The 18,673-nt window shown below is 39.7% G+C and overlaps 2 protein-coding genes across 2 annotated transcripts; both read right to left on the bottom strand.

Moving 5' to 3' along the window:
* Positions 1 to 1,896: 1,896 nt before the first annotated feature.
* LOC120234341 (protocadherin beta-5) lies at positions 1,897 to 4,730 on the bottom strand. Its single transcript, XM_039236143.1, has 2 exons — positions 4,710 to 4,730; positions 1,897 to 4,598 (listed from the first exon to the last, which is right to left on the bottom strand). Exon 2 carries the CDS (start codon positions 4,558 to 4,560, stop codon positions 2,173 to 2,175), a length of 2,388 nt encoding a protein of 795 aa, XP_039092074.1. The 5' UTR covers positions 4,561 to 4,598; positions 4,710 to 4,730; the 3' UTR covers positions 1,897 to 2,172.
* A 7,585-nt stretch (positions 4,731 to 12,315) lies between these two features.
* Positions 12,316 to 14,896, bottom strand: LOC120234337 (protocadherin beta-4). Its single transcript, XM_039236140.1, has one exon. It carries the CDS (start codon positions 14,867 to 14,869, stop codon positions 12,482 to 12,484), a length of 2,388 nt encoding a protein of 795 aa, XP_039092071.1. The 5' UTR covers positions 14,870 to 14,896; the 3' UTR covers positions 12,316 to 12,481.
* Between the last annotated feature and the right edge of the window lie 3,777 nt (positions 14,897 to 18,673).

The following is an 18,673-nucleotide window of genomic DNA, read 5'->3' as shown; positions in this document are numbered from 1 at the left end:
TTTACAGTGCAATGAATATTTTGAGAAAATCAGCCTCCTAAACATAGGAACTGGACTGGCACTCACAAACAGGCCATGATCTTCTCCTGTTGAATATAAACAACTTCACAGAACAACATCATTAAAGAGGGATTGTGATCAGATGGAACAAAACCACAATAAAATTACATCATGATCATGCTTGAACACAGTAAAAAACAAGAACATTGTATGAACCAAAACAATGACCAGAGTCCTCTCTCTTGGCTGATTATGGGTGAATGCTGGTTTTTAAACAACCAATTACAGTTTCACTTTGTTCTCATCTCCTGAATACAATTCAATAAGATGCCCTGTAATAGAATTATTCCCATTCAGTGGAGCATCCAGTCCAGGGTTACTTCCTTGAACCCTATGCAAAATCACCTAACACAAGCCCAATCCCTTTTTAAGGTGATGTTACTAAAGAGACCAATGCTTTCCCAGAATGTGCAGTCTCCCTCATTACAACAAGTCAATAAACTCAACTTTGTTCTGATACAGTGTGTCCTAGTGATCTTTGGCTACAGGGCATTCATAGTTTATATGGTCATTAAAAGTGGATTTTTAATATCGATTTTCAGGTTTTAAACAGATATACAGACAAAAGGGGGAATTCTATTCTTAGCTATGATTATAGAGTAGAAATGTCATCAACCTTGACTCTATAAAAGTTAATTTGATAGAGGTTGGAAAGCATAAGGGAGAAGAAGGAAGAGGGGAAGAAAGAATCGTATTCTTTTCTGTCATACAAGTAAATGAAAGGAACTGTTAGTTGAACAATAAATGGAGGTTTCAGCTTGTTCAGGGAAGTAGTGGGAAATAGTGACGGAGATCTATGTAAAGGATGAATGAGAGAAGTTTTAAGTGTGCTAGGTACTAGACAACAGTAGCAGGAAATTCAGGAAATTGTTTAGAGCTTATGAAAAAGTTACAAACATATTCTTTAGTAATAAAAAAATGAATATAAAAAGAACTAGAAATAAAAGGTTTAAAAGCACTCTCCAATGGGATAAAATGAAAAACAAATTATACTGAGTGTTGGCAAAAATGCAGAGGAACTGGTACATCCAGACAGTGCTGATAGCAGTGTAAACTGGTACAACCACTTTGGAAAACTATTTGGAAGAATCTACTAAAAGGGAACATGTACATACTAAATGAGCAGCAATTCCACCCCTACATATATACCAACAGAAATGCATGTACATGTTTGCCAAAGGACATGTATGAGAATGTTCAAAGCAATATTATTCAAACAGCCAAATCCTGCACCAACCCAAATATCCACCTGTAGTGGGGTGGGCCATAAATTGTAAAATATTCATACAGTGGAATAACTATACAGCAATGAGAATGAAAATTAAAATTAAAAGCATTATCATGGAAAAATATCATAAACATAATGTTGAGTGAAATCAGCCAGACACAAAATGGTTCATACTCTACTAATACAATTATATAAATTCAAAACAGGCAAAACTAAATCATAGTGTTGGAAGTCAGAATATTTGTTATACTTGGGCTGGTAGTGACATTAAGGGGTATTTTGTGTGGCACTTGAAATGTTAGTAACCACCAAGATGCTGGTACCAACTATGTTCACTTTCTGAAAGCACATTGATATTATGATTTGTTCCCTTTTCTGTATGTGTAATTCAGTAAAATGTGTTTGTTTAAAAAAACGTTTGCCAGTCTGGATGAAAGCTAGTAATGAAGAGTAGACAGAAGATTGTTGCTTATTGTCAAGTTTCCTCATATACTACATTCATTATCATTTGCATGTATTCCTTCAAAAAAAATAAATTATGTAAAACTTTTTATTTTTGCTATTTAGCATCAAAAACAGAACGGATAGAATACAGGGGAAAAAACGTATTTGGTTTCATTAAGTAAGTTTATCCTGACAAATACCATCAAAAGCAAACATTTCAGGAAACTCAACAGCATGCATAGATTTGGGTTGGCACTGTGTGTACATGAACGAGGTGACACAGAATTCAGTTTTCCCAAACTGGGCAAGATAAAGTTGAAAAAGATAAATTCAGAGAAATCATACCTGTAGGTGGGATTTTTCTCCACGACGCTCTCAAACTCGGTATTTGGGAGAAATTGGAGAAAAATGACAAAACTCACAGCATTGTGATCAGATCCCTAACTGAATTCAAAGCTATTCCGGAAGGTGGCGTTTTCCTCTATTTCTTCACCAGCGCCCTGGGGCAGAAAGTTGGGAATAATTGGCTTCAAGAATTTGAACTCATTGGTTCCAGATCCACCCCGCAGACACACCTCGTACTGGTAGCTCTGGGACAGCGTCCCCGTGCCGCTGACGTCCACCAGGTGGCCCGGAAAGTGGCCCTCGGGCACCGGGCAGCGACCCGCAGACGCCGCCCGGCTCCGCCTGCACAGCCGCACCGCCACGAACACCAGCACCGAGAACAGGAAGAGCGACGACACGGACGCCAAGGCGATGACCAAGTAGACGGTGAGCGGGTCGGCCTGCGCCTCGGCCGCCGCCACCTCCGGGAGCGGCAGGTAGGGCTGCGAGAAGCCGTCCACCAGCAGCACGTGCAGCGTGACGCTGGCCGAGCGCGGCGGCTCGCCATTGTCCTTGACCAGCACCACCAGCCTGTGCTTGACGGCGTCGCGCTCGCTCAGCAGCCTGGCCGTGCGCACCTCGCCGTTGTGCGCCCACACGCCGAACAGCCCGGGCTCCGTGGCCCTGAGCAGCTGGTACGACAGCCAGGCGTTCTGGCCCGAGTCGCCGTCCACCGCCACCACCTTGGTCACCAGGTAGCCCGCCTCGGCCGCCCTGGGCACCAGCTCGGTGCAGGGCGCAGAGCCGTTCTGCGGCGGGTACAGCACGAAGGGCGAGTTGTCGTTGTCGTCCAGCACCAGCACGCGCACGCGCGCCTGGCTGCTGAGCGCGGGCGAGCCGCGGTCGGCCGCGCGCACGCCGAACTCGAACGCCTGCAGCGCCTCGTAATCCAGGGACCTGAGCGCGAACAGCTGCCCGTTGTCCGCGTTGATGGACACCAGGGAGGCCAGGGGCAGCTGCGGGTCCTGGGGCGGCAGCAGCGAGTAGGTGACGTGGGCGTTGGCGCCCGAGTCTGCGTCTGTGGCGCTGACGCTGCCTAGGTGCAGGGCGGGGCTGTTGTTCTCGCGGACCCGCAGGGTGTAGGTGGTTTGGCTGAAGGCGGGGGCGTTGTCGTTGACGTCGGACACCGTCACGGTGATGTTGTGCTGCGTTTTCAGCCTGGGGGTCCCCAAGTCCGTGACGGTGATGGTGATGTTGTACTCGGCTTGGCTTTCTCTGTCCAGTGGTCTTTCTGTAACTACGGTGTAAAAGTTCTTGAAAGTGGGTTTCAAGAGAAAGGGGAGATCATTCTGGATGGAGCAAACCATCCTACCATTGTCCCCGGAGTCTGGATCAGAAACACTGAAAACAGCAACGACAGTCTCTGGGGAGTTTTCTGGGGTAGAGCTTGTGAGCGTTGACATGGTCAGTTCAGGGGCATTGTCATTCACATCCACAACCTCTATAGCTACAGTGCATTTTCCTGAAAGGCCTCCACCGTCTGTGCCTACAATTTCCACATTATAGTATCGAGTTGCCTCAAAATCTAATGCCTTTTTCAGACGAATTTCTCCTGTTATTTCGTCTACTACAAATGGTTGAGTAACTTGATTGCCTTGGAATAGAGTGTAGTGTACATTCCCATATGTTCCTGCATCTAAATCTTGGGCAGAGACAGCGACAACTAAGGAGTTTGGGGGGCTGTTCTCAGGGACCTGTACCTCATAGAGCGATTGTAAAAACTCAGGGGCATTATCATTGATATCCACGACTTCAACCCGGACTGCAGTGGTCCCGGACCTGGGCGGATCCCCACCATCCAGCGCTGTAAGGGTTAAAATGAGTTCAGACTGCTCCTCCCGGTCCAGCGATTTATCCAACATGAGCTCTGGGTATTTTCTGCCATCTCCGCGATTATGAGTGACAACATGAAAATGGGAGTTGGGGCTGACTGTGTAGTTCTGAACAGCGTTGCTACCTATGTCAAGGTCCTGAGCTATTTTCAAAGGAAATACAGTCCCTGGATGAACGCTCTCTGGGATTCTGAGGAACATTTCCTTGTCTAGGAACTCTGGGGAATGGTCATTTATATCTGTGAGCTGCAGATCAGCCTGAAAAAACTGCACCGGGTTTTCCAGTAATAACTGGAAGTACAGTATACAGGGATCTGTCACTCCGCACAGAACCTCCCGGTCTAGTTTTTCATATAGTAGCAAATTCCCGGTTTCTACATCCAGCTGCAAGAGCTGTTTGTTTCCTTTGTAATGGATTCGCGCTCCTCGAGAAGCTAGTTCCCCCACCCTTAGCCCCAGGTCCTTTGCCAGGTTGGCCACAAAGGAGCCACTTTCTGTTTCTTCTGGCATAGAATACCTAATTGCATCAGAGCCAGCCTCCCACAAAAGCAACAATATAGCAAGAAAGAGAACTTGCCTTTTCTGTGGCTTTTTTGCTAGCGCAGTCTCCATTGTTAAGACCAAATTCAAGAGGTGCAGTTTCTTCAACTCTGTATACAGTCGACACAGATAATTTGGTTAAATAACGTTGAATTAGATCTTTTTGGCTGACTAGCCCTAGAATGATGTCCTCTCTGAAGTTATCTGCCTCTCAATCTTACCTAAAATGCTTCCTTCTTTCAGGAAGCATTCATTGTTCTGTGTCCCAGCTTAATGGCGCCCGGCAGAGCCACATAGCTTTTCATTCATACTCCTAGCCTGGAGCGCCACCAGGCGTCCTTATTTACTATTGCATATAGTATTTGCCATTTCATTCCAAATTTTAGCTTTAGTCATATCAATGTCCTTGTAAGTCACAGAAGTGCAACCCAATTGTTTATCCAGTTTCTAAGTATTGGAAATCCTATAGAAATATCTGTTGGGTTAACTTTCAGTGAAAGAATACTTTTCAGAACTAAATTGATATATATTAGTGTTCCTCATAAAATACATTTTGAGAAGAAACTTTTTCTTGTGGGTTTCTTATTATATTCAAGAAATAGATAACTGATGTTTATAAAAGTTTACAATTTTACAAAAGTTATTATTTTGAAATATACATTTTTCAAAAAAGGGTACAAATTCTAAGTACAACTCAATGCATTTTCATGACGTGAGTCCACTCCTATACGCAGAACCTAAATTAAAATGTTCCCCAAACCCTTGAGGCCCATTTCTGTTTGTCTGCTCATTACCCTTCCTGCTAAATGTAAGCATGCTTCTGACTTCTATTATCATATATTTGTTTCTTTTTTGAGCTTTCATACACGTGGACTTATGGAGTATTTCTCCTTTATGTTTGGGTTCTTTTACTCAGCATTATGTTTGTAAGATTCATCTGTTACATAATGTCCTAATATATTTTATTCTCAGTGCTTTAAATTATTCTACTGTATGACTGTATTATTATTTATCTATTCTCCAGTTGATTGGGTGTTCTACTAAGAGGATATTTTGGATAGTGCTGCTATGAACATTCTTATACATGTCTTTTGGTGTCTATGGGAGCATTTATGTTGAATATGTTCCTAAGAGTTAGACTTCTGTGTTATATGACATGAATATATATTTAGCTTTAACAGATATCGCAAAAGTTTACAAATGTGGTTTCACCAAAACTAGCAAAGAATGACTGTTCCAGTTGCTCTGTGTCCTTGTCAACACTTGATATTGTCTTTTAATTTTAACCACTCTGTTGAGAGTGTAGTGATATCATATTGTAACTTTAATTAGCATCTCCCTGATTAATTAAACTGAGCACTTTTTTCACAAGTTTAATGGCCATTAGGATACATTCTTGCGAAGTGCTTGTCTTTGGTCTACTTTTCTATTTAGGCATTTGCCATTTTTTCTTATCAATCTTTAGATGTTCCTTATTATATTCTGAGTATAAGCACTTTTTCAAAAGTATGTATGGCAAATATCTTCTCCCACTCTACGGCTTGCATTTTAGTTCTCTTGTGCTATCTTTGATGAACAAAACTCCTTATCTTTAGTCTAATTTATTAATATTTTTTATTTATGGTTTTAAGACTTTTTGTGTTCTTGGGGTGCCAGTTGGTTAAGTATCCCATTCTTGTTTTCGGCTCGGGTCATAATCTCATGCTTTGGGGGACTGAGCCCCTAGTGTGGCTCCTTGCTGAGCATAGAGCCTGCTTGGAATTCTCTCTTCTTCTCTCTCTGCCACTCCCCTGCACTTCCTCTCTCTCTTAAAATAAATAAACATTAAAAAAACCCTTTTTGTGTTCTCTTGAAACCTTGACATATCCCAAGGTCATGGAAATATTCTGGTATGGTGTTTTTGAAAAATCAATTGCTTTACCTTTCACGTTTAGAGCTATAATCTTCCTGAAATTTTTTCATATGAATGGTTAGGGTTACATCCTTTTTCACAAAAATATCCAAATATTGCACTATCTTTTGAGAAGATCCATTCCCTTTTGTTTTTGAAGTGTCATTTTTGTTATAAATCAGTGACCATAGGTCTGTTCCAGACCCTTCTTTCCATTTTTCTCTTCATTTGTCCCACAATACCATATTTTCTTAATTATTATAGCTTTATAATAGTCATTATTGGGGCATCTGGCTGGGTCCTTCAGAAGAGCTTGTGACTCTTGATCTCAGGGTTGTGAGTACATGTGGGGTGTAGAAATTACCTAATAAATAAGTCCTCCACTTTTATTCTGTTTCTTTAAGATTGTTTTGGTTATTATTGTCCCTTTGTATTCCTATATAAACTTTAGATTTGGCTTGTCAATTTTTACAAAGAAATGTGCTGAAATTTTGTTTAGAATTGTATTCCATTTATAGATTGAGGAGAATTGAAATATTCCCAACATTGAGTCTTTCAACTACTGAAAATTATATATCCTCTATTTATTTAGATCTTTAACCTTTCTCAGTATTTTATAGTTTTTCAGTCTATAAGTTCTTACACATATTCTGTTAGATTTGTTTCTAGGTATTTGATATTTTTAAACAGTTGCAAATGATACTTAAAACTTTAAATTTTATTATTTTTGTTGCTATCAGAAATACAATTTATATTTGTATGCCACCTTATCACCAGTGGAGTTGCTAACTGCATTTATTAAGCCTAATCATCAAGAGATTCTTTATGACTTCTTATATGTATAATTATGTCATTTTTTAAAGTTTATTTATTCATTTAGTGAGAGATAAAGAGAGAGAGCACAAGAAGGGGAGAGTCAGAGAGAAGGAGAGACAGAATCCTAAGCAGGCTCCGCACTGTCAACACAGAGCCTGGTGTGGGGCTTAAACTCATAAACATTGAGATCATGATGGGAGAAGAAATCAGGAGTCAGACACTTCACCAACTGAGCCACCCATGCGCCCCACAGTCTGAAAACTTTGGGTTGTTTAATTGGATTATTTAATCTAACCATGATTGATGTAATATTTGATAATTCTCCATTTATATTTACCATCTATTTATTTTTCTATTTGTCCCTAAAGTTCTGTTCTTCTTTTTGGATTATTCAGATATTTGTTATTTTTCATCTTCTTTCCATTTGTTTTTTACTTAATCTTGTAGTAATTGTCCTACAGATTAAAAGCATATATCTTTGACCTACAAGAGTCTAATACAACTTTTTAAATATTACTACTTCCATGAGAATGCTTAGAACCTTAGAACTCATCAACTGTATCTATACCATCTTCCTTTTACATTATTTTCATGAATTTACATTTTGTATATATTTTACATTCTTTAAGAAACTACTATTTTTGCCTTGTATAATCAATATTAATTTATATTTATCCCTCCTGTTGCTCTTCATTTCTTCCTGCAACTCTGATTCCTTTAGGGCTGTTCTCCCTCTGCCCAGTGAATTCCACTAAAAGTATTTGTGGAAATACTGTGCAAATGTGACCGTGATTAATTCTCTTGGTTTTAATCTGTTTGAGAACTTTATTTTTGAAAGATATTTTCTGATAATAGAAGAGTGCTAATCTGGTTTCTTTTTCCCACGACCTTAACGACATCATTTCTTTGTCTGTTGGTTTCATGATTTATGTTGAAAAGTCGGCTCTCCATTTTATTGTTGCTCCTTTAAGAGTAATGTGTCATTATCATGTGGTTGCTTTCAAGATTTTCTCCTTGACTCTGGTCTTCAGCAGTTTTTCCTATGATATTTCCTAGGTGTATTTTGTATTTTATTTCTCTTGATTCGGTTTCCCTGAGCATTTAGTGGTGAAGGATTTGCACAAATTCTTGGTCATTAGCTCTTCAAAAATCACTTATTCTCCATTCCTAGTATTTCTTCTTTTAGGATTATAGTCCTGCACATATTAGAGTTTTTCATTATGTCTCACATGTCACTAATGTTCTTTTCTGTATTTTTTATGATTTTTTTCTATGCTTCTTTTTGGATATTTTATATAGGCCTGTCTTTAATTCACTAATCCTGTATTCCTTTGTATCTACTAAATCAAAAACTACTTTAATAGTTTTTAATTTCAGATATTATATTTTTCAGTTCCGTAATGAATTTCCATTTTAAATTTCAATTCTCTGGTGAAATTCTCTTTTAGTTATATTCTCTATTCTTTGTTTGTTATCTATTAGTCATACTTATTTTAACATCATTGTCAGTAAATTCTAGTATCTGTTTGTATTCTCTGTTTTTTCTCTAAGTTTTATTAATGTCAACCAGTTTTTTGTATGTCTTCCTAGTAGTTGTTTACTGAATGCTCAATATTTATGTAAAAAGCTGTCCAGGATCCAGATGATATTATCTTCCTCCAAAAAGAGTTCACCTTTTCCTGTTAACTTGATAGAGTCATGTGAAATCCAATTTCCTTAATCCAAACAGGCACTATACTTAGTCAAGGTGCTTTGCAGTCCTAATAATAACCTAACCCTCCAGAATGATCAGTTGAGAACTTAATATTTTCCACAGTCCCTTCCCATGGCAGTTTCTAAACCCTAATCTTTATGCGTCAAGACTCAAAACTGCACTCTGCTATTCAGAGATTTTTTACTTAGGTTTTTAATCTTCTTCCCTGGAATGTCTCTGAGTTTGATAAGTATCTTGAGTGGAAAACTGGCCATGAGCTTGAATCTTCCAATCTGCCAAAGGCTACTGAAGTTGCTCTAGTCCAGGAAGAGCCTTTTGTCTGTTTCCACAGGGCAAATTGATTGTAGAAGTTAGTTCACAATTCGAGGATTCTCCTTTTCAGAAATTTTAGCCCTTTCTGTTCTTATTATTATCACCTGCTGTCTGTTGCTTCAGATAATTTCTGAAATTTAATCAGTTTTTATGGTTGTTTCTGCTGTTAGATAATCCATTCAGTCTACTTGTAAGCAGAATTCCACCAAATAAGTGTATAACTTTTAACCTCAGACTTTTTAAAATCTGTGTTTTGTAACTCTTGGTAGTAAAGAAAGAGGGGTCCTTAAAGTGACTGTAAAGCCCTATACAGTGCCTTCAGTAAAATTTCTGCCCCCAAAACAGCATAAGTTAAACTCACTATATGCTGTGCCTAAAAACAGTAAAGGAAGTCTAAAAGATGTATGTATAAGACGGATGTTAGCTGAACCTATTGTGGTAGTCATTTCACAATATATGTAATTCAAAGCATCATGCTGTACACCTTAAATTTACAGTGTGGTAAGTTATTTATCAATGAAAATTATTATTTAATTTTATTAATAATTAGGTTATAATTTCTCTATTATATTTCAATAAGACTGGGAAAAAGATGCACTCATAATAGAAGCATGTGAGAAAACATAGGATTAAAATGAGCATTATTATCAAGATACTTGGACCCCATTCTTTATTTTTGTTTTGCAACAATAGAACTGGCCAACTTTTCATGATGTATGCATTTGTGGAAGTTATTTGGTTCATGTTACTACTAAATTCTAATGACTGGTTTTCAAAATGTTGATCTCTTCTACATAAAAGTCTGGTGTAAGGAACACTTTATGGTAAAGAATGATCTGTGCTTTATGAATATATACAGAAATCCATAAAATAATATACAAAGTAATTCATAAATTTATATACAAATTCATAAAGGTGGGTTCTGGGTGTTTATAGCCAGTCTTACTTGGGCAATTATACAATTGGACTTCCTGACATAAACAAAAAATGTCAATTTGGGTTTTTGTAATGTTGAAATATACTGGTGAAACCTTCAATCAGATTTCTTATCATACATAAAGCTATTCATTTTAATAGCTAATAAATAGTTGTTAAAGTTGACTATCAAATTTATGTCTATATATACTTGTGTTTAATTTTGTTCTCATTTTTACTGCTTTCTCATTTCAGTATTAAGACTGAATCAAGGCTAAAAGTTATGTTTCAAGAATAACTTAGCCAGTAATTCCCCCTTTTTATGTCATTATACCCTTAGGAAAAAAAAAGTAATTTAGGAAAAGTACAAGTAATTAAATTCCAGTAGAAAGACCCTTGATATTTAAGAATAAATATTTAGATTATAAAGCAAGCTCTTTAATTGCTCACATTGCACCAAAAGTTCAACTAAGAGGTCATATATCCATATAAATTTAGTTGGAAAGCACATGATCAGCTTACTAGGCTTATTGAACACAACATAAAACAATTATACTTCAGATAAGTTCATTTCTTGTTTTATTTAATTCCTATTTCTATTCTTATTGTCCAAAATGACAAAAGAATGCTTATTCCTAACAAATGAAAGTTTAACATGAAATTGATAAAGTAAATTGAAATAAAATACCTCAAAGCTACATTGAAGAGAAGATAAGTTGGACATCAAAGATAAATAACTATTTGGTTGATAAAGGATGTTCATGTCTCCAAAGTAATTTAAAGTGAAAATCTTGTACCATCCAATAAGCAAACCTGAAGAGGATAAGAGAAACTCAGAAGAAATTCTCTTTTGAAAAGTGAGGAGAAGCTGCAGGAGAACCAAAAGGTACATATATTAAATTATACTTGAACTTCTAGGGGCAGCTGGGTGGCTCAGTCGGTTTAGCCTCCGACTTCAGCTCAGATCATGATCTCATAGTTCCATGAGTTCGAGCCCACCTTCATCGTGAGTTCCAGCTTCCCCTCCTTCCTGAGTTCGAGCTCCCCCCTCTTCATGAGTTCAACCCTCCCCTTCATGAGTTCAAGCCCCTGTCTGGCTCTGTGCTGACAGCTCAGAGCCTGGAGCCTGCTTCAGATTCTGTGTCTCCCTCTCCCTCTACTCCTTCCCTGCTCCTGCGCTTTCTCTCAAAAATAAATAAAGGTTAAAAAACTTAAAAAAATATATACTTGAACTTCTATTTATAGAGGAAAAGGAAGGACAGGGAGTAATGATGCATTTCCTGTCTTGCATCCTTTGAAAGTATTTAAGGTTTATTTAAGATTCTGAAATAGTTTTAAAGGATCTTGCCTTTAAAATCCTTAGCAGTGACTTAGTTTTGTTTAGTGAACCTGAGGCCAAATTATAGAAGATTTCTCTTCAATTATCTTTTTCTCTTCAATTATTATAAGTGAGAATAATTTTTAAAATTTATTATTAGTATTTATAGAATACAGACAGTGTGCCAGGTAAGTATCGATCAAATAAAATTTTCAAATTCTAGCATATATGGTGTTCACAATAGGAAGTCACAAATTTAGTGTATTAATATTTTTTTTAAATTTTTTTAATGTTTTATTTATTTCTAGGAGAGAGAGAGAGAGAGAGAAAGAGAGCATGAGCAGGGGAGGGTCAGAGAGAGAGGAAGTCACAGACCGAAACAGGCTCCAGGCTCTGAGCTGGCAGTCAGCACAGAGCCCGACGCGGGGCTCGAACCCACGAACCGCGAGATCATGACCCAAACGAAAGTCGGACGCTTAACCGACTAAGCCACCCAGGTGCCCCTAGTGTATTAATATTTTAATGGAAGTGCAGGTTTATGTACAATCTGAGAGAAACAAATAAGTTATATGCTCATATTTATTTGGGAGCAGAGCCTGGAGAGCAGTGAACAAAGCCTAGGAATTTCAAACACTCTACAGATAAAGTTAATGGTAAAAACAAACACCACAAATATAGAGAAATGGATAATTACATAAAAGCTTTAAGACATTAAGAAGTCAATTTAAATAAAATTCTTATGCTACTTTATAGTTTATAAATTACTATGGTAATTTATAGTTATGGAAAGATTAGTCATCAAAAGAAAGTCAAATATGGATAATATACCTACTTGATAATCAGTTAACTAAAAATGGTAAGCCCAATGAATATTAATAAAAGGGGGAAAATTAAGCACAATCAGGGACATGCATAGGTTTGGAATAAAAGTGTACATATTTAGACAACAAAAATTCTTAAAAGAAAGGCATTGCAATGGGAGTTAGGTTTGCCAAAATTGAGAGGATGACTTGACCAAATACAATCCTTAATTGAATACAAAGCTATTCCTGCAGTTGGGGTTTTCTTTAATTTCTCTCTCAGTGTCTTCAACCAAGAGGTTGGGAAATACCGGCTTCAGGAACTTGAACTCACCAGTCCTAGGGACTCCCGTCAGACATACCTCGTACTGGTAGCTCTGGGACAGCGTCCCCGTGCCGCTGACGTCCACCAGGTGGCCCGGAAAGTGGCCCTCGGGCACCGGGCAGCGACCCGCAGACGCCGCCCGGCTCCGCCTGCACAGCCGCACCGCCACGAACACCAGCACCGAGAACAGGAAGAGCGACGACACGGACGCCAAGGCGATGACCAAGTAGACGGTGAGCGGGTCGGCCTGCGCCTCGGCCGCCGCCACCTCCGGGAGCGGCAGGTAGGGCTGCGAGAAGCCGTCCACCAGCAGCACGTGCAGCGTGACGCTGGCCGAGCGCGGCGGCTCGCCATTGTCCTTGACCAGCACCACCAGCCTGTGCTTGACGGCGTCGCGCTCGCTCAGCAGCCTGGCCGTGCGCACCTCGCCGTTGTGCGCCCACACGCCGAACAGCCCGGGCTCCGTGGCCCTGAGCAGCTGGTACGACAGCCAGGCGTTCTGGCCCGAGTCGCCGTCCACCGCCACCACCTTGGTCACCAGGTAGCCCGCCTCGGCCGCCCTGGGCACCAGCTCGGTGCAGGGCGCAGAGCCGTTCTGCGGCGGGTACAGCACGAAGGGCGAGTTGTCGTTGTCGTCCAGCACCAGCACGCGCACGCGCGCCTGGCTGCTGAGCGCGGGCGAGCCGCGGTCGGCCGCGCGCACGCCGAACTCGAACGCCTGCAGCGCCTCGTAATCCAGGGACCTGAGCGCGAACAGCTGCCCGTTGTCCGCGTTGATGGACACCAGGGAGGCCAGGGGCAGCTGCGGGTCCTGGGGCGGCAGCAGCGAGTAGGTGACGTGGGCGTTGGCGCCCGAGTCTGCGTCTGTGGCGCTGACGCTGCCTAGGTGCAGGGCGGGGCTGTTGTTCTCGCGGACCCGCAGGGTGTAGGTGGTTTGGCTGAAGGCGGGGGCGTTGTCGTTGACGTCGGACACCGTCACGGTGATGTTGTGCTGCGTTTTCAGCCTGGGGGTCCCCAAGTCCGTGACGGTGATGGTGATGTTGTACTCGGCCTGGCTCTCTCTGTCGAGGGGACTTTCCGTTAGGAGCGTGTAGAAATTCTTGAAAGTAGGTTTCAGAAGGAATGGCAGATTATCTGGAATAGAGCAAATCATCTTTCCATTGTCTTCAGAGTCTTTATCTCGAATTCTGAAGATAGAGACTACAGTCTCAGGAGCATTTTCTGGGATGGAGTTGGTGAGTGAAGATATGGTAAGTTCAGGGGCATTGTCGTTCACATCCACCACATGTATGACTACAGTGCCTTTTCCAGAAAGGCCTCCTCCATCTATGGCCTCAACTTCTACGTGGTAAGATTTAATGTGTTCAAAATCCAGTTTCTTTGTCAGTCGGATTTCTCCTGTGACTTCATTAATTGAGAAAGTTTGTTTAATTTCATCGGATGCTTGGAAAAAGCCATAGGAAATACTCCCGAAGTTTCCAGAATCTCTATCTTTAGCTGAGACACTAAGTATTGGAGACTCTAGAGGGCTGTTTTCCAAGACCTGTACTTCATATGGGGTGTGCACAAACTCTGGAGCGTTGTCATTGACATCCATGATCAGGATTCGCACTGTGATGGTGCCAGATCTAGGTGGAGACGCACCATCCAGGGCTGTGAGGGTTAAGGTGAACTCAGCCTGCTCCTCTCGATCCAGTGCTTTGTCCTGCACCAAATCTGGGTATTTCTTGCCCTCACTATGATTTCGATTTAGAACATGAAAATGAGAATTGGGGTTGATAGTGTATTTCTGAAGACCATTGCTGCCCACATCCAAATCCTGAGCTAATTTCAACGGAAACAGAGTCCCTGGCTGGCTGTTCTCCGGTATTTTCAAGAGCATTTCCCCAGTCGGGAATACTGGGGAGTGGTCATTTATGTCTTGGATTGATAATTCTCCTTCAAAAAATTGCACCGGTTTTTCCAGCAACACTTGGAAATGCAGTACACACAGTTCAACAGGGCCACATAGTTCTTCCCGGTCTAGTTTCTCCCTCAAAAGCAAATCTCCAGTCTGACGATCCAGTTGCAAGCGCTGCTTGTCATCGTCAGACACCACCCGGGCTGACCTAGTGGCCAGTTCCCCAGTTCCCAGGCCCAGATCCTTGGCCAGATGAGCTATAAAGGAGCCACTCTCTGTTTCTTCCATCACAGAATAACGAATAGGCTCCAGGCAAGCCTGAGACAAGAACACCATCAAAACAAAGGCCACCACTTGCCTGTTTGGTTGAATTATCTCTGGCATCTTCATGTTGGAGTTCGGGTGCTTAGATCCAATCCCTCCTAGCAACCATAAAGAGACTGGAGATACTATGTTCTGATTTCTTGTTTGGTAGAATCCTCATAAACGTGCCTTTAATCTGAAATTCATTTAGTATATCGTAGCCCAAACTCGCTGATAACCCAGTACGGCTGGCAAGGCTTCTTCCGTGTATTTCTGATTCCTTTTTGCAACAAAGGAATACGGAGCTTTTTACAGCTCTTTATTCACTGTCTTAGCCTGCAGCGCCACCCTGCGTCTTGATTGAGGAATTGATTCTCAAGTTAAAGCGTATTTTGGAAGTGTCCAAATGTAAACTATATAATTTTTACAAACTGTGTTATTCCATTAAATTGCATAACTTATAAGGTTACTTCATTATATTGCATGAGCTAGAGTAATTGTGAGCACAAAGCAAGAAGATACCCTGGTCTCCCCGCACTCTAATCACTGTAACTTCAAAGAACTCTATTTCCCCTTTGCATACTCTAACCAGGGGAGATAAATTCTCATAAAGTTGTAATTCATAATAGTTACATTTGTTTATTTCCAAGTATGTTTATTTCCAATTTATGATGATACAAAAGTTAAGGTGTTCTGTGTCGCACGGTCTCAGGGAGACTGATTTTTAAAGGAAAGTTTGTATGTCCCCAGTATAGTTGAAGGAAGAGGCATCTTGCTTTGTTATGAGTCCTTTTACAGTGTGAACCCATATTAAATTCAGAAGGAATAAAAAGGTATTAGAATTGGATTCTGAGACCTGGAGAGTAAATGAAAGGCGTTTTACAGATAAAGAAACTGAAGTGTATGGGACTTGATTACTCTAGTAGCAGGATAATATAAAGACAAAAACTACTGAATAAAAATCATAGAATTTTATTAAGATAAAGGGTTTAAGTTTAAACTTAGTTAGATAGATATCTATATTTTATAATAAGTTTGCTTCTTACCACATTTATCCTTTGTATTCCAGATACCATATTTTTCAGCCAACTCATTGCAGGGTGAGGTAGGGTGGATAAGAAGCCCTGATTTAAAACATTTTAATCTGTGAGCAAAGGGTGCCTCAGGCCTTGTCTATTCATATATCATAAATAAGAGAGACGTATTTATAAAATGGGCTTCAGCACAGTATGAAGCTATTGTGATAGCCCTGATACAGTAAGTTAACTGAGATAGAATTAACCAGTTTACTGGTTACAATTAGTATATTGAGTGGAGTGCCATTTATCTTGTCACATATGGGGTTTCCCCTCCTTAAACAACCTGTCATTTTATTTAATTATTTAATTAACTTAATAAATTATAATTCATGTTGAATGAGTTATTTTAAAAGCATGATAATCTCAGATTCTGTTAGTGACAAAAAGTATTATAAAAAATATTTTGGGGGGCACCTGGGTGGCTTAGTTGGTTAAGTGTCTGACTCTTGACTTTTGGGTCAGGTTGTGATTCAGTTTGTGAGCTTGAGCCCCACTAACAGTGCAGAGCCTGCTTGGGATTCTCTCCCTCTCTCTGCTTCTCCCTTGCTCATGCTCTCTCTCTCTCAAAAATAAATAAATAAACTTAAAAATATTTTCGAAAGAAACCTAGATTATGGTAGTCATTCAAAAATATCAGTTGAATAAATAATCTACTCTAATGATCATGTTTCTATTTATATAAGATTATTGCCAGATCACATGTGTGGCCATGAACATGTCTGAAAATAAATACAGAATTCTCAGAGATGAGAGTATAATACATGCTAAATACTATTCAATTAAATTTACTTTGATTCTAGGGGTGGCTGGGTGGCTTTGGCTCAGGTCATGATCTCACGGTCGGTGGGTTTGAGCCCCGCATCAGGCTCTGTGCTGACAGCTCAGAGCCTGGAGCCTGTTTCGGATTCTGTGTCTCCCTCTCTCTCTCTCTCTGCCCCTCCCCAGCTCATGCTCTCTCTCTGTCTCAAAAATAAATAAACGTTAAAAAAATTTTTTTAAATCAACTTTGATTCTAGTTCTACTAATGAATTCCTATAAGAGATATACCATTGGCAATAATAACATGAATACATTTTAGAATTCTTTTACATTTAATGCAAATCAGAGGAGATAAAATATATATGAACATTAAGTGAAATAAATACTGAAAAGAATAAAAAGCAAGAATATTATTTATTTATTTATTTATTTAGTAAAGATTCTGAATAGCCAAGCAATCTTTATTTTTATTTTTTAAATGTTTTTTTTTTTTAATTTCTGAGAGAGAGAGAGAGAGACAGCGTGAGCAGGGGAGGGTCAGAGAGAGAGGGAGACACAGAATCCAAAGCTAGCTAGCTGAGCTAGCTGTCTGAGCTAGCTGTCAGCACAGAGCCCGATGCAGGGCTCGAACCTACGAACGGTGAGATCATGACCTGAGCTGAAGTCGGACACTCAACCGACTGAGCCACCCAGGCACCCCAAGAATATTATTTTAGATATAAATGGAAAACAAATATCCTAGGCAAAACAAAGAGCAAATTGTTTACAATATAATGAAGTTCTAGTTAGATTCAAGTTAAAGTGTTCAGAACAAAACTCAAACTATATTTTGTTAACTTATTCCTATATGTTGACATTCAAACAGTGCTGAAAATCAGTTCCTTTTGTCAATCCAAAGCAAATGAAATCTAGATAATATTACCACCCATGTATCTCTATATGCCATTCTGTATTATTATTCTAAGCAATTACATATATTAATTCATTTTATCCCTCCAACAACCTTATGAGGTGGGCACTCTTATCAGCTGCATTTTATAGATGAAGAAATTGAGGCACGGAGAGTTTAAATAAACTACCCATAATCATACACCATATGAAATGATAGAGATAGGATTCAAACTGTTACCGTGTGGCTTCAGAATCTATTATCTACATAAGTGGAACTGGAGAAGTGGGCAACTTAGATAATGTAGATCCAAAATTAAGCCTTGCCTTGGGTACATAGATATCATAGGTGAGATACACTTACATAGATATCATAGGTGAGATACACTTATGTTCAAGTTTGCAATTAACCTAAGAATCTTTAAGATGGTCTGTCTTCCTTTAGAGTTAGAAACCAGCAAAAAGAGGTTCTTACAAAACTTAGAAGTTGGAGGAGAAACTAATAGTGCTTTGTTGAAACCATTAATTAGGTAAAAAATAAAAATTAGGAGTGACACATATAATGAATTCCCTATAGCCTTGATTATTGGAGAAAAAGATATCTATGTATGATCTTTTGAAATGTTACTAGGATGTGAAGTTAAAATCAAGAAAGATGAAAAAAAAAATCAAGAAAGATGGCCTAAAAGAATAGTCTAACATATTACATCATGGATTATTCCCCCCAAATAAACTGCTAAACTTAAAAACAATGTATTATCTTTTACCTACACGGAGGAGGAGTTAATGATAACAAGAATGATCTCCCCCCAAAAAAATCCTATTCCAGCCAGGAAAGTTGCATTATTCATTCTGAAGGATTCATAAAACAATTATTGCCAGACCTGAAGCTTGACATTTAAAGTATTTAAAAACTTTTTTTAACATTCATTTATTTTTGAGAGACAGAGAGACAGATCATAAGCAGGGGAGGGGCAGAGAGGGACACACAGAATCAGAAGCAGGCTCCAGGCTCTGAGCTATCAGCACAGAGCCCAATGCAGGGCTCCAGCTCATGAACTGTGAGATCATGACCTGAGCTGAAGTCAGACGCTCAATCGACTGAGCCACCCAGGTGCCCCTAGAGCATTTTTTTCCATTTTGTATATACAGAGGAAGAATAGTT

Source organism: Hyaena hyaena, unplaced genomic scaffold (assembly GCF_003009895.1).
Source record: "Hyaena hyaena isolate Hyena2069 unplaced genomic scaffold, ASM300989v1 scaffold_107, whole genome shotgun sequence".
In the NCBI taxonomy this organism is placed as follows: domain Eukaryota; kingdom Metazoa; phylum Chordata; class Mammalia; order Carnivora; family Hyaenidae; genus Hyaena; species Hyaena hyaena.
Note: the sequence above shows the minus strand (reverse complement) of the source record. Positions and strands in the feature narration are given on the sequence as shown.